The sequence below is a fragment of the Columba livia genome, chromosome 20 (assembly GCF_036013475.1).
Source record: "Columba livia isolate bColLiv1 breed racing homer chromosome 20, bColLiv1.pat.W.v2, whole genome shotgun sequence".
Taxonomy (NCBI): Eukaryota; Metazoa; Chordata; class Aves; order Columbiformes; family Columbidae; genus Columba; species Columba livia.
Genome location: NC_088621.1, coordinates 5,872,109 through 5,887,742, shown reverse-complemented (window position 1 = coordinate 5,887,742; position 15,634 = coordinate 5,872,109). Strand labels below are relative to the sequence as shown.

Genomic DNA, 15,634 nt, shown 5'->3' with positions numbered 1-15,634 from the left:
TTTTTTGACTCTGTTACCAACAGGCCAGGATAAAACAAGGATCCTACAGCTGCTGCTGAACTTCAGCCACAAAAGGCTTGGGATACAGGTGCTTAAATACCATTAGTGGGTGGGCTACAAGTACAGAAGAGGTTGAAGGAAAAAAGTTAGAAGAAAAAGAGGAAAGAGAAGTCAAAGCAGGGGAAGGACATGTGTCCTTCGTGTAAACTGTCACCACGAAGCAAAACTACCCTGGCAATACAGCCAATAGTTTTAGATATTTGGATTTCATGGTCTGTTTTCCTGTCCAAGCAGAGAATAACCTTTGGAAAATAAGTCCTGACAGCAAAAAAGAAACTGCTTCAGTTTTATTTCTTTATCTATAAAAATACCCAAACTTTAAAAACCCAGGGGGACTAAACCAGCACCTAGATAGTGCGGTGGTCTACATTACAGGCAGAAAAACTGGATTCAGCACCAACATTTCTTCAGGGAGTTGTTTTAATTAATTCCATATGGTTCCTATGGATCTTTATAGCTACTTTGGATGGATCTTGGGCATTTCATTTCTATCCACAGAGGAATCTCAGCATTTCTTCCACCTACCTAGTTCTCGGGTGGTGTGAAGCCAGGTCAGCTGCCCCACATTGCTAGCACGGGGCTACCAGTCTCCGTTTCCGGATGCATTTCCAGATCCAGTCGGGAGACACACGCATAGCACCAGGATTGTCATCAATGTCCCCTATCACGTGCGTTGCTGAGGCCGTGTCAAACTCTGGCACAAGATCCCCATCATATGCTATAAAGTACCGCCGGATTTTGTCAAAGTCCTTCACAGAGGGTGACAGGTACAGCTTCACACCGGTGAATATGTCCAGCAGTGTCTGCATATTGTGAAAGGGGATGAGAAGCAGAGGTTGAGAAAAACATTGCATTGGTCTGGAAATTACAGTCAATTCTTTGAGGCATGAGTCCATTCGCAGTTCCCAAGGTTATCGCACTAATCCTGTGCCTAATAACTGTAAATTGCTCTTTCTTGCCACTAAATCTTACACAAGAGCAACACCCCTGAAAGGCAGATGTTACAGCTGGGCAGCGCTTCCCTAGCAAAGGGGAATTAGTAGTGATGATGCTGATGTGGTCCAGAAAACATGATCTTAATGTCTTTGTCTTTACAAGCTGATGCTTCTTACTTAAAGTAGGAGAACATACCCACCCTGGGAGAGGACTTGCTGTTTACATCAAAATAGCTACTCCATGCTTATCAGGAAATGATAGCTCAGTGATTCTTAATCCACTCCTACAATTTGCTGCATAATGGCCTAGAAAGGACAGTTCCCTCCCTTGACAGCTCCCAGCTCTTCCATATGCAGCAGGCAGGAGGAGCAGCTGCTCAGCAATCACAGTGCTTTGCGGAGCAGGACACTGTTGGTGTGTGAACAGAGTATTGGCCTTGAGCACGACAAACCCGGTTATGGCAGCTCTGCTGACAGGAAAGAGCTGCCGCTTCCTTCACAACGGGGCTGCTTGCTGCTATTTCTGCCTTTACATTTCATTTTAATGTAGGGTGCTGCTATAGGAAGATTTTGCAGACTTTCCAGATGGAAGGCAAAAGTGAACAGACAACTGAAACTCCCTCAGCTTCCTCCCACCCCAAAGTGGTTGCTGCCCAGCCGTCCATACCTTTTTTCCATTGTCTTCCATCATCTCAGATGCTTTTCTCTTCTGACCTCGCTTCTCCTCTGATTTTTGAGGGGATTCAATGAGTGCTTTGCTCTCTAAAAACAAAAACTTGTCTCATTTGTGCTCTCTGTAGATACTGGTTGTGTATTAAAATGGGGGGAGAAAAGTGAAGACAGTAAAAGGGAAAAAGCTTTTCTCCCTCTTTCTGGGAAGTCCATCAATTAGAAAGTAATCAGTAAGACAGGTTTGTCTACTGCAAATGGTGTGAGGCATCTTCCTGCCCTCACCTCCAGGATGTTGCTGTTCAATGTCCCTCCTTGCTGTCACCCCACCACCTTTTTGAGACTGCTCAGAAATTTCCTACATGTTATTCCCCAGTCACAAAGTGATGGTGAAGCAAACTCATGTGACAGCTTTGCAAATTACTACCTGGAAACCCCCTCCATCCAGGTGCCCTGTTGCACGAATTTCATCCAAATAAAATGAAATACTGGTTCATGGCTAAAAATGTCTAACCAAAGGTCATGTGATCTGCAGGAACGGGAGCAGCAGGTTTGCTGTTCAGTCTTACACAGTCTGCTAAGGACCTTCATCTAACACAATTCAAAGGGACTGCTGGCCCCAAGAAATCACTTCAAAGTAGTTGCGTTACAAACTATAACTGAGGCTCCACTAAATTAAAGATACCTGTTCTAGGCAGCATATAATCTCAGAGAGCCTTATTGTCTAAATGAGTTGCTGAAGCACCAAGATAAAGAGCATCCTCAGTGCCGTTTCTATCTTTTCCCCAATCTCAGTGCACCTCAGAGCTGTGGCTGTTCAATCCATGCTCTGAATAACACAGGCCAAAACAAGGGTCTAAACAGCCGTGCCCACAAACTTTGACAGGCCCAAGAAAGCTGCCATGGGATCTTTGAGCATCTGACAGAAGACAAAGACCCAAACCCATCCTGTCCCAGACACTGTGAGGCCCCTGTCCCTGAAAAGCATCCTCTTACCTTCTGGCTTCTGGGCTTTTGCAGGTGACTTGCTCGGGGGAGTTTTAACAGCACTGTGAGGTGTGGAAGACCTGGAATTTCCATCATTCTCTCCGCTGCTGCCAGCTGTGGACTCGTCTTCCTCCCCAGCAGCAACATGGAAATCAGCCTTCTCTTTGGAGAGCTGGTACAGCTCCTGTCCCACAGAAACACAGCACTGCCGTTAGGCGCAGCGACACCTCGGACATCAGACATGAGCCCTAATGCATGGTCTTGATTGTTCCCTCCCATTAAAGTGGTCACTTGTGCTTTTCCTTCTTTCCACATGTCTTTGTAGCCATTTTCCTGTCAACTTTGTTGACACTCTCTCCATTCCACCCAACTGCTTGACATTAAGGGCAGCCATACAAGGAACTGCCAAAGCCACGTTCACATCATCTGCTACAGAGCAAGACAGACAAACTCTTCAGAGCCTGACTCCCCAGCCTGAAAAATGAACAACACCCACTGCTCGCTCAGGGAATAGTCTGTCTGAAGTGGGTATTTTACCTTTCTCTCCCCTACCTGCACAGGGAGCCAGGAGGATTCCTGGGCTGAATCTCTCCTTGCTTCCATGGCATAACAAGCACTTAAATCTGCTGCCAGTGCCCTGGCAGGCAGCGTGAACACAGTCCAAACGACAAGAACTAGACCGAGAACAGAGCTCGTGGACAGCTGACTTAGTGCTGGGTGCAGCAGCAAGCCAACCGGTTTCTATCTGTTAAGGAGATGGAGCAGCTGTGTGGGGCGGGGGCAGCGCCAGGCCAGGCTCCCCCCCCCCACTTCCCTGGTGCCTCCCCATTCTCAGCAATTATCGGAAAACTAAATGACCATAAACACTTAAAAGAATAAAGGTCGCCCCTTTCAGGAAGGACAATTCCCCACCATGAAGGCTGTTACAAGAGCTGACACCACTAGCTGCCAGCACAGACTTTCCTGAAAGTGCACAACAGCTTTGGAGACTCAAGAAGCTCCACGAAAGAATAATATTCACATCAAAATAATCCAGCAAGCAGCCTGAGCCTAGAATAAATGAAAAATGAAACATGCCATCCCAGCTACCACACAGCAGTTATCTTCACTACATACCCTGCTATCGGAATTTGGCTTTTTAAATATTGACTGTTGTCAGAACTTATTCTCGAATGTGCTGCAGAGACACTGTGTTAATTCACCTTCAGCTGCTGGAGGTTGGTGGCTGTCTTCCAGTCTTTGTCATCTCGAATGCGGGTGCAGCGAGGGAAGCGAATGGAGATCCCGTCTGCAGTGTGGGCTTCAGCTTTAGAGAATTCAGCGCCTGTGATCTCCCACACCGGTGCTTTCTAAACACAGCATTGAGGAAGCCACGTCACATTCCTGTGTTTTCTCAGGAACTAATTTTATTGTGTTTCTTTTCTTCTGCAACAACCCCCCTCCCAGCACAGAGTTCCATATACACAAACCAACCTTCTCAGTCATATTAATTAGAAAAACTTATATTCTTATTTCAGTGAGTCAGAGATCTTTAATATATAATGTTAATTTCTAAATAACACCTTTCCTATCAGACATACAAGGCGCAAAGCAAACTGATAGATTTCATAACACAACAGCAACTTTTGGGTTGCAGTTGTGTTTCAACTGTTCTAAGTCAGATGTTTCATGCCTCAAATTTAAAATAAGTTCACTTCTGGAAGGGATTTAACGGGCAAGAATACTACTCAGAAGTGCTGCAGGTATTATTTCTTCATTAAGTTCTTAGCCTTACATGCATCTGCAAGGTTCAGAGATAAAAACTTGCACTTAATTTCCTGTTCCACATATGAAGACTAATCTTGTACGAGAGACAATTTGTACACTTAAATGAAATCTAGTAGATTGCTATATCAGGGCTGGAAAAGATAGTTAAATGACTATGACAGCACTTACCTTTGGATCTGGGACGATGAAGTCTGGGTAGTAGATTTTGTTAATTTTTAGCCACCTTGGAATTTTACTGGGATCCTATTAATATAAAGCAGAAAACCACAATGATAGGACTGACTTATGATCACAGATGAACTTATTCCTACAAAAGAGGTTTCTGAAAGATAATACCAGTAATGAGCACACAGCTATGACATTGCCTTTGTACGGATGACACATGCTTTAGGCTGCAGTGCAAAGTGCACTGATCTGCAGCACCTTATCTAGAGAATCAGAAAAATTACCTGTAACGCAGCTCTCAATTACTGTCATTCTGTATGTAAAACAATAACATTGTTGCTCCAATTGTGATTCACATAAAACGACCTTTTTTAAAGACCATATAATCTTGATGCAAATGGCCTTCAGGAGGTCAAGTAAATACTAAATTTCAGCTCTCTGTTTATATGCCAAGTCTTGAAAAATAAGATTCTTCACCTAAATAAGTCACTCACGAAACATCTTAATTCCAACATGTCAGGTTATTTGGCCACAAGGAAATTGTCTGCCTTGAGCATTTCTCACCCACAGCCCCATCTAGTGATGGTCTTCACCAATCACAATATGCCCCCAAAAAAATAAAAGGTACTTGTTCTCCTCTTCCCAATAAGCCTTTCTTAGCAGGAAACAGATGGTGCTTGGTGCTTGGCTTCCCACTCAGTGTCTGAGCACAAATCTTCAGAAGCCAGCTACATGTACATCTCATTTGTGTCAGAGCAGTTGATCTGATTTAACTCTAATGGAGCCTCTATTCATTCCCAGCAGGGCACTTCAATTCTGCATTCAGGCAGCACCTCAACTGCAGCTCAGCGGGAAGGTGGCTTTTACCGAGCCCTTTGCTGAGCATTCCTCTGATCACCTCCACGCCAGAGCCCAACTCACCTTGCTGATCTTCACCATGTCCAGCTCTGTCTGCAGACGCGCCAAGGTGGCGTCATCGTGGCCACCGGAACACTTGGTCACAGTGCACCACTTCTCACTCTTGGGATCGTAGCAGCCCATGAGGAAGATGGACATCATCCCACCTGCAGGAGGGGACAGCAGCATGCTTTGCATCTTCTACAGAACAAGCCATAGCTTTTCAAAATGTAAAGTAATGAACCAAAACCCTTTTTCATCTGCAGGAGTCAAAGGGCCTTGGGCTTGTAATGGCTTTACAGCATCAGCTCCCACACACGGAGCTGAATGGAGCCTCTATGCTGCACAAAAGCCCAGCCCAAGACCTAAGGTTTTGCTGTGCAAACTCACAGCACAGGCTGCAGCAGACAGTCCCTGACTGCTCCAGCCAGTCTCATTCTGGTAGGAGACCAACTGCTACAGGAGGCCTGGGATGTGGAAAACATTGAGAGTTTTCTGAACTGGCAGATCTCTGACTTAAACCATCTCCACAGACTTACCTTTACTGCCTTGTCCATAGAAAGCTCCCAGCACCACCAGGTCTGCTGTGTCCGCCATTGCACCCTCATTTAGGTAGTCCTTTTTCACTTTCAGCCAATGCCGTTTTCCTGGTTCATAATTACTCTGCGCAATACAAGGCAAGAACAAGTGAGAGATGAGCTCACCTGGTGGACAGCTGTTTCCCCAAACAGCCCTTGTTTTTATCCAACCCAGCGCTACAAGAGCACAGCAGCGCTCAGATAAGGAGCAACCTGCATTGGATGTCAGCACTGACAAGAACCCAGGGATGATTCAAGGGTGCTCAGCCCTGTGTGCTTCAGCCACAGACCTCTGTTGTTATCCCCTGGTTCCCAGCATACACCAGTGAAGAGCAAATGTGAACCTGCCTTTAGATCTTTCAACACCAGCCCTTCCAGTCCCTCACGGATGACTCGGGTGATCATATCTGCCAGATCTGAAGCTTTCTGCAAAGGAAAGGAATCATGTTTAGCTCAAGACTGTCAAAGGGCTGCGGTCTTCAGGCTTTCTATTTAGAGCAGCGGCACACTGAAAATAAAAGCAGCTGCAGAGAGATGAATGGGTAATTTCATAAAATAGTTTTCCGTAGAGACTCCCATGTGTTCCCTTTGCTGTACATCCAGTGACTAAGCTGGGAATACATCCCAATGGAAGGGTTAGCTGGTTCAACAATACTCCTCAGAGATGAGGTAGCTGCCCTGATTCTGTCCTGAGTATGTCCCTCATGTGCAAGATCACATTTTCTCAGCCAGCAGTGCCTGCTTACTTCTCTGTACAACCGCTAACTTCTTCCCAAAATGCTTTCTCTGCCCCACATGTCCAAGCATTCTCCACTAAAACCGAGGTGCTACAGAAACCAGTAGTAGTGGGGAAAAATAACAGGATATGTGGCTTCTGCGTAACAAAAGAAAACCCAGGCTGCTGTCTAAATGCAGTTTTAGCACTCAGGATGTATCTGGGCTGTGTGGCACTTGAAGCTGCCAGTTTGGAAACTGGACGCAGTCCAGCTCCAATCACACTTCAGTCTTCTCTACACAGCTCAGCACTGCACGGTACAGACTAAGTTACAACAGGCTTTAGCTCCTCCTAACAATGTCAAAGTTAAAATGTCTACAAAATCATTAGGAAGCCAAAAAAAGAGAGACATGCAAGTTCAGTCTACACTGAAGTAGTTGTAGCCAAGACAAGCGAGGAGTACAAGCACAGCCCTCTTGAACAACAAGAGCTCAAGAAATCTTGCACACAGAACCATTTTGACAGGCAGGGAATTGCTGGATTAACAGCCTTAATCATGAAAAAGGCCACGTGGTAAAGCAGCAGCGAAACGTCCAGAGTGCAATCTCTGAGATCCCCATGTGTGCTGTTGTAATATGGAGCTCACCGTGACGTGCTTCATCTCCGAGAAGAGAATCCGGTTCGGGATTTCAACCATGTTATCGTGGAGAAATTTACGGCGCTCACACAAAGGCCTAAACCGAGGTGTGGATAATTAAGGACAAGCAAGCAATTTCAACATGAAATACTAGTCATGTGAACATTGAGAAAAGCTATTTAAATAATTAAACTATTTATCCTACAGAGTTCCAGAAAGGCCAATGAATTCTTACTTTCCTCGAGGAAGGTATAAAATAGAAATTTTGTGTTTAGGGTCCATTTAGTTTCAGAGGTGGCTATGAAACCACACACAGTTTAGCTAAAATGCAGTTATTCCTAATATTTTGGAACTGTAGAGCAAGATAGAGCTCTGCAGTTATGCTCTTTAGCACAGCACGAATCCTCCCATGTGCTCTTGATTTTAGAGGGGTAAATGCCATTCTTAATATCCAATATGAACTGCTCCCTCCGCAGCGGTTGTGTATTCCAGAACGTTCACCCAGGGAAACCTGACAGGCTCCTCTCAGGCTGTGCCAGACACGTACCTGTCCATCAGGCTGACGTCATTGAAGTAGATACAGTCAAACACAAACAAACAAACGTTGGCATCTTGGAAAGCAGCTTTCTGAAAGACAATTAATATCGATGAAAAGAAATCTGCCCTCGTAGTGAGCAGCAACATGGAGTTTTAGAAAAATAACAGAAACAAAAGGATGTATTTTTATCTCCATATTCTTTTAATTATAGAAAGCTTAGGCCTCTTCTAAAAGACAGAAATATTCTGAGAATTAAGATTTAGATTGAATGTGTCAAAGCACAAACTGAGAGATAAAACATCCTAATTTCCCAGTGACAGTAAAATAATGCCACAAATATTAATGACTTTGGGCAATGTAACATCCGTCACTACTACTGCAACAAAACACCAACAAGCGTTCCAGAGACTTCAGATTAATGGCTGCTTTAAGTTAAAGCACTTACAGTTTAATTTTCATTTTACTGGCCTCTTCCTCACCACCATTTAATCGAGACATAAGCACTACATAATATTTATGTGGACTAAATACTCTCTGCCTCATTCTGGTCTTCCAATCTGCCATACACTGCTACGAGCAATGAAATGCAATGACAGAATTACAAGATTTTCAATGGGGTTTTTTAATATTTATCTTGAGATGAAGTGTTATTACTGTCCTGCTAGTGATTCAATTAATATCAAATCTATCATATTAGAGCACCTCTTCATTAATATCAGCTTTCTCAGGGATCTTATTTTTTCCCCAATTGCTCTAGTCAGGACCAGCTCTCCTAAATTATCTTGTGATAACAGATTGCATGCTGGTGTGTTTAAGTCAGTAGAATAATGGCTCCAACAACAACAAAGTTGGTTGTTTTGTTTTGTTTTTTACCTTGTGCACACCGAGAGTCCCAAAAGGAAGTGGCTTGCCAGTTTTGTTATCAATCAGAAGAACTTCTGAGTCCAGGATCATGCTTTGCCCACCAGGGAAAGCCTGGGGGATGAAGTCCTTAAAGTGGGCTACCTGGGGAAAAAGTTAAAGAAAAATACAGGTCTACTGGCTGAAGAGATGGACTATCTGCAATGCAGATGCTTTCATGTCTGAGGCACCTGTAGGCATATCCACACTAGTTTTCTTTGTACTGTGGTATGGACAGCACAGATTACAAATAGAAAAAGCAATCTTGAACAAATATAACCAAGTCACCCAACTGGCACCAAGCCTCCCAAATGCAGTGCATAAAGAGGACTCTAAGGCAGACAGCTTGAGTGTTAAGCTCTAAATGTTCACCAAAACTGACAATTATATGAAATGTTGCTTTTCCAGATTCCAATTATCTACATAAATTAAAACATAAGATATATCCCCTGCCTATAGAAAATATTAAATCCAGTCATGTTTATAGAGGAGCTGGCAGAACCTAAGTGACAGTCTCTAGGTGCTTACTTTGTGAGGGAGGACAGGTTTGAGGCTTCTGCTGAAGTAGCTGAAATGATCTCCATTTTTATGGACCTGCACCCGCTCGCCATCATATTTGATCTCTGCATACATGCCGTTTGGGCACTTCTTCATGGCATAATCGATCGACTTGCAAGCTTCAGCCTTAGAAAGGTGGACAGAAAACACTTTATAAAATGGCATCATACATAAAAATCAGCACTGCACAATCTGCTAGCTCATACTACGCAGTCAGTCACTTATCTGTCTACTGATTGCTCTCCAACAGTACACATGAGAACTCCATCTCCTGTCAGAGTGACGGTTACCATTGCGGGGGAGCCAACGTACCAGCATGGGCTGAACCGGGGTCATCAGAGACGCCTGCACGCTCAGGGTCCGCTTCAGCCCCGGCATCTTCTCAGCCTCCTGCTGGTTCTTCAGCACTCGCTCCACCACATCCTGGAGGTTGCGTGATGCTTTGAACGCCTCGTAAGCATTGGGATCCAAAGCATCCAACCTTTAGGAAATGGAGGGAAACACGATCAATCTCAGCTCTCCTGCTCCTGGCTTATGAAGCTAATGCCCACTTCTGGTTTTACCTCACAGTGAAAGGTAAGACTTACACGTGTTTTGCTCCGGCATTCATTTTCAAGTCATGCTTGATTAGCCTGATGATGCATTTCAGGTCATTACCCGTACATCTGCAATGTGAGAGAAGATGAAGAGACGGCAGACACTTAACTGAACTACTTTCCAGCTGAAAAAAGAAACTGATCCAGGCCTCTGTAAAAGAAAGCTTCTCCCCTTCTGTAGGGTTTAAATGCAAATGAGGATACATGTTGCTAGTGAGATCTCAGAGGCACAAGAGAATATCCAAAAGGATTTTTAGCATCTTTATATTTGAATACCAAAATTAATTCTGCCTCAGTGTTGATGTACCTTCCAAAATTCACTTAACGCGTGAAGAGTAAGTGATAGTAACGTCCTCAGCCTCTGATCAACATGAACTGAGACACACCAAGAATCTTCAACATGTCTAATTGCTCTGAAGGCTTTTCCCAACATACCTAAGAACAGCAACTTAATTAACAGGTAAGTACCATTGAGGTAGTTCTGCAAGCCACTTCTTGAGTACTGATTGAACAGTGCCTTGACAGACAAGGATGAAATTCTCTGGCATGAACAGGAGCCACATGTTGTTCTCCACTGTTTGTCAGCCATCAAGGCATCTTAACCAGACCACTAATTGTGGCTTGTAGATGTTAAGTTCAGTCTCTGTGGCTTATGATTTGCTTTTCACCTCTGCCAGCTTGTGATTTGTAGATAACTCCTCCTGCTTTTAGGGTAAACCTTCACAGACTTACTGCTTTCCTCACCTGCGAGTGATCTGCTGCAGCACACTTTGCTGGTCGTCTTCCTTAGTAAGCTTTGACAGCCGGAACAGGAATTCATCTACCTCTTGGATGGTCAGGAGACTTTTGGCTGCTGGAGGACAAGTCTTGCTCTGTTCGAAGAAGAGGCGTATGGTCTCAGAAACATCTCCCTGTCTCCAAAAACAAAATAAGGGTGTGGATCAGAGCTGTGGTTAGAGAATGGGGACGCCACTGGAGATTCAATGTGGTTCTAAAAAGGAGGATAAAGCACAGGACTGATCCTGGGATTGCATGAAGGAATTTGAATCAAATACTAGAAAAAAGCTGCCATGACACCAAATAAAGCTTCTCAACTATTTCATTTACAAAAAAGGTATGTAAAAGTACCAGTATCATCTCATTGCGCTATTTTTCACTGCTGCAGCATCACAGACTCATTTCCTCAGGATGAATCCACTTGTAAACCCAAGGATCTGAAACAGTCAGTGATGTCAGTAGAAGGCAGTGTATACCAAGGCAATAAAGAGAGGTGAAATAGTTCACTTCACTATCTAATTCACTCATTTTCTCCATCTTGCAATGAATCAGAAGTGTGCATAGCCAGTTACCAACTCCTGCGCACAGGAATTAAACACACACATCTGAGCACCTGGAATTGCACAAGCAGAGCTTAACTGTATGAACCAACTTCAGCTCACAGTAACAGATCTGTTAATTGAATCACAGTTTTTGATACGTGATGTTACAAAAAAGTAATAGAAATCATTTACACAGGAAAACGCTAGACAAAGCAGTTTAGACAAAGCTGATGCCGGCCAACTTGCCTAGATATTTTAGTCTTGCTTTCTAAAGCTTTGCAGGTGAGTTCATGTCTTGTTTCTGTTCAAACATTATTTTCTAAAGATTCCAGATGGCAGAAAGTGCTATGAAAACTGCTAAAGAAAAAAAGAAATAAAAATCACCGACTCCCATTCTAACAGTCAAGCTAATAATCTTTAAACAGTGGTTTAAAAAAATTACAGAATTTCCATACCAAGGGACTGAACAGCAGAAATTAATAGAACTGCTGTCTGTACTCACCTGTTCGAGGTCTCGGACCATTTCTTCTTGGCTGCAGTTAAAAATCCTACTAAACAGCTTTACAATCTGCTTATCATTCAAGTTGTAAACAATTTTAATGACTCCTGGTAACAGCAGCTTAATGGTAAGGTAGACATCACCATGAAAACCATCTGGAAAAGACAAGACAGGCCATTAGAAACTGTCACAGTTTATTTTCATGCACAGGTTCTGGTTGGTTGTGCCCATTAGCATGACCCAGGGGAAAAAAAGTCCACAGCTAGGGCTTCCTCTTCCCACCATGCTGTCCTGCTTCACATGAAACGAGATTTCTTAGGGGAAATACCCACAACTGTATTCCATATTTGATGTCAGCACTAAGTATGGCAGCACCTACAGACATTCCCCATGATCCTAAACTGAGACATTCTTATCTGAATTTGTCATTTAGATAAATAGTTCACTTTGCAAACATTCTCTCCATAGTTCAGGAATCATCACAGCACACAGCTAGGACTACATAGCTATCGGATTTTATTTCATTCTCGCTTTTGAAATACTACTTTGAGGTTGATTTTGAGAGGGCTTTCGTATGCTGAGAACGCTGAGCAGGAATCATACCTCCTCCAGATCCCTTCTTCAGGAAATCCTGGATGATCTGCGTCTTCACGTTGTAGCTGGGCTTTTCAGCAACCATGGCACAGAGCTTCCTGAACTCTCGCAGCAAGCAGTCCTTGTGCTTTGGATCGCACTGTTTTGCGGAGAGGCTAGACTTGTGGGAAGAGTTTGCAGAGACATCTTCTGAATTTTTTGGCTTGGCTGCATCAAAGACATAAGAAGTTGGTTTTTTAACAAGTACAATATGGTGCAAATTTTGAAGTTGAAGCTACCTCTGCTTGGCAAGCTGAGAAGAACAATCCCAATATGCTGGCAAAGCTTCAAAACTGAATAATGTGTGCTGTGCCAAAATTTGTGACTTTAAATGTTAATTACCATTTTAAAAAAAAAACTAAACTATTTTTTAATTAGCTTTGCTTTTCCCAGTACACCAGTATTTTCTGGACCTGTATTTTATGAGACAAATATGACTAAACCTTGATGAAAAGGAATTCCTGCTGGCTGATGCTTCCCTTTTATTTTTACTTTATAAGCCTTTGCCCTTCACAGCAAGATGTTTTCCTAAGATTATTTCTGAAATGGGGGAAAGATGTCCCTATCCCCTCTTTTTTCTTATAATACATCCCTACACATTCTCATCATTTTGGCTGTATGTATATGGCAACTTGTGCTCTGGGTGTTCAGAGCCACAGGTGTGTGTCAGGTCACACTGTGCTCACTCACTGACTGTCCTGCTGGCAGCTGCTCCTCCAGACAAGCTGCTGAGGAATAACCATCCTCCCCTTCCACAAACAACACAACTGGGAATCCCTCACAACCAATTTTTTACAGATTTTGAGCTCCACATGGGATATCTTCAGTCTTTACCTTCACAGTTTGATTGAAACTGGCCAACGGACTAAGGCAGTAGAGGAGTCAGCCTGACAATGTGGGTTACTGCAAAAATTTGTTGCCTTGGAAATACTAGAAACTCAAACATCAATTCTTTCAAGCCTAAGAAAACACTAACAATCTTTAACAAACCACATTTTTAAAAAGTAATTAAAAATAAACCATCTTCTAGAGATAAAATCTACTGATTTGAGTTAAGTTAAAAATCCTCTGATGCTGATATTAGAAGAGAAGGATTTACCAGAATCAGTTTCTTAAGTCCTACCTGTAAAGCCAGAGAACTTCTTGGGTGATGGAGTGATGAGAGCTAATGGATCTTTTGTAGTTAATTGTCCCGTGGCAGTGAGCTTAGCTTGGACTATCACTTTTTTCTTCGGTGTACTTCCAGCCTTGGAATTAGCTTCTGTAAAACAGCAAGGTTCAAAACAGCAGTCAGAAATAATCTCATATATCCCTTAACATGTTGTGGAAGATATACTGCAACAAGTGAGTCTTAAAAGAACTGAGGATGGAAGAGAAGAAAAATGAAGGAACGTTTTTCAGACAGCAAAAGTTAAAAGACTACATAATTTACTAAAGATTATGGATAAAAAGCTGAAAACAGAAAATAACTGATGCTTCCTACTGGGATTTATCTGCATGTGAATTAAACCACCTAGACCTTCTCCATAATCAGTTGTGAAAAATGGATTAAGAAGTGCCTACTTCTTCCGTTTCCTATGGTGCTGAGACACAGATCTGAGCAGCGCTGCCCACTGTGTCACTGGCTCATACCAACACACCGGTGAGGATTTCAGCCGCGTGGCAATCGGTGGTGTAAATAGAAAATGAATAAAGGAGAAAAGTGACACAGGCGCTGCTTCATGTCTTACCTGAGATGTGCTTGTTGATTAACTCCTTCTCCCCATCTTGTAACTCCTCCCATCCTTCCAAGTCTGTGATGTCTTCGATTTTCTTGGTGGTGGCCCGGGCCTTCTCTAGCTTCTCAAATATGCACTTCACGTGGTACCATTCTTTCATGTCCCCACCAGACTCGGTGAAAGGATTGGGAACGATCTTTCCAATGCGCACCATTCCCTTCACGATCTTCTCTTTGCACTTCTTGCAGCCTGCCGTGCCGCGCTTGGCATAGTCCACGCAGTACCTCTGTTCTGCCATGTCCTCTGCGGCTGTACAAGCTTGGCGAAACCAAATGTTCAAAAGCCTGGAGAAATGGCAAACCCCAGCACCAGCGCTCTCGTTTCTGCCTGCAGACTGGAGAGATACAGCCCGTAACAGCAGCTGGTGCCAGGGACTGGGGCTGGCCCTGGGGAGTTCTTGGCAAAGGTGGGTTCTTGGCAGGGAGACCCGTATGTGTGGGGAGAAAAGTCCTGTGCCCCTGCGGAGTGTCCAGGCAGCCTGTGCGAGAGTCCTGCAGCCCCTGCGCATCCAGCCCGCTCCGCGTGCGCTGCGGGTGAGAGAGGAGACACTGAGCAACCCTGGCTGAGGAAAGCTGAGGGAGCTGGGTCTCTTTAGCTTGGAGAAGAGGAGACTGAGGGGTGACCTTGTTAATGGTTATAAATATGTAAAGGGTGAGTGTCAGGAGGATGAAGCCAAGCTCTTCTCGGTGACAATGATAGGACAAGGGGTAATGGATACAAACTGGAACACAAAAGGTTCCACTTAAATATGAGAAGAAACTTCTTGGTGATGGAGCCTGGAACAGGCTGACCAGGGAGGTTGTGGAGTCTCCTTCTCTGGAGACATTCAAAACACACCTGGTTCCTGTGTAACCTCATCTGGGTGTTCCTGCTCCATGGGGGGATTGCACTGGATGAGCTTCCGAGGTCCCTTCCAACCCCTGACATTCTGTGATTCTGTCTGCGGGGTCCTCGGAGCCCTCAGGCCTCCGCCCTCCCCCAGAGGCGTGTCCCCCTCTCCCACCGACACCCGGTCCCAACACCCCGAGCCCGTCCGCCCTGCCCCGATCCTCCCCACGCCCGCACCACAGCCCCTCATCACCCTCAGGCTCCTCAGCCCCTTCTCCCCTTACACACGAGCCCCAGCCCCCCCAAGGCCGTTTTCCCGCCCTGGCCCAACCGCAGCCTTCCGCCAACACACACCCCCGCCCTGCCCATCGCCGCCACGGAAACAAAGGCCTCACCGAGATCTTCACGGCGCCGCCATCCCGCCCTCACCCCCAGCCGGCGGACCCGGGGCCCTCCAGTCCCGCCTTTAGGCCGGAGCCGCCGCCACAAACGCGCCTTTAGCTGCGGGCTTCCGGGGGGTAGCGCGCATGCGCGTCGCTCCCCGCCCCGCCTCTTCCGCCCGCCGTTGGCGCCCG

General features: G+C 44.8%; 1 protein-coding gene across 1 annotated transcript; it reads right to left on the bottom strand.

Moving 5' to 3' along the window:
* Positions 1–332: 332 nt before the first annotated feature.
* LIG3 (DNA ligase 3) lies at positions 333–15,621 on the bottom strand. Its single transcript, XM_065036443.1, has 20 exons — positions 15,455–15,621; positions 14,184–14,758; positions 13,577–13,714; positions 12,424–12,621; positions 11,824–11,975; positions 10,747–10,913; positions 9,994–10,071; positions 9,719–9,887; positions 9,377–9,532; positions 8,822–8,953; positions 7,958–8,037; positions 7,420–7,507; positions 6,407–6,484; positions 6,020–6,143; positions 5,505–5,647; positions 4,587–4,661; positions 3,854–4,000; positions 2,661–2,835; positions 1,663–1,757; positions 333–863 (listed from the first exon to the last, which is right to left on the bottom strand). The coding sequence occupies exons 2-20, from the start codon at positions 14,737–14,739 to the stop codon at positions 630–632; spliced, it is 2,985 nt and encodes a 994-aa protein (XP_064892515.1). The 5' UTR covers positions 14,740–14,758; positions 15,455–15,621; the 3' UTR covers positions 333–629.
* Positions 15,622–15,634: the final 13 nt, after the last annotated feature.

Excerpts from the sequence above, each read along its gene's own strand:
- LIG3 (XM_065036443.1), bottom strand. The coding sequence starts at position 14,739 with ATGCGCAGGGGCTGCAGGACTCTCGCACAGGCTGCCTGGACACTCCGC. Across the intron at positions 9,533-9,718 it reads CCCCGGTTCAGCCCATGCTG|GCTGAAGCTTGCAAGTCGAT; the intron begins GTACGTTGGCTC and ends CACCTTTCTAAG. Across the intron at positions 4,001-4,586 it reads TCATCGTCCCAGATCCAAAG|AAAGCACCGGTGTGGGAGAT; the intron begins GTAAGTGCTGTC and ends TGCTGTGTTTAG.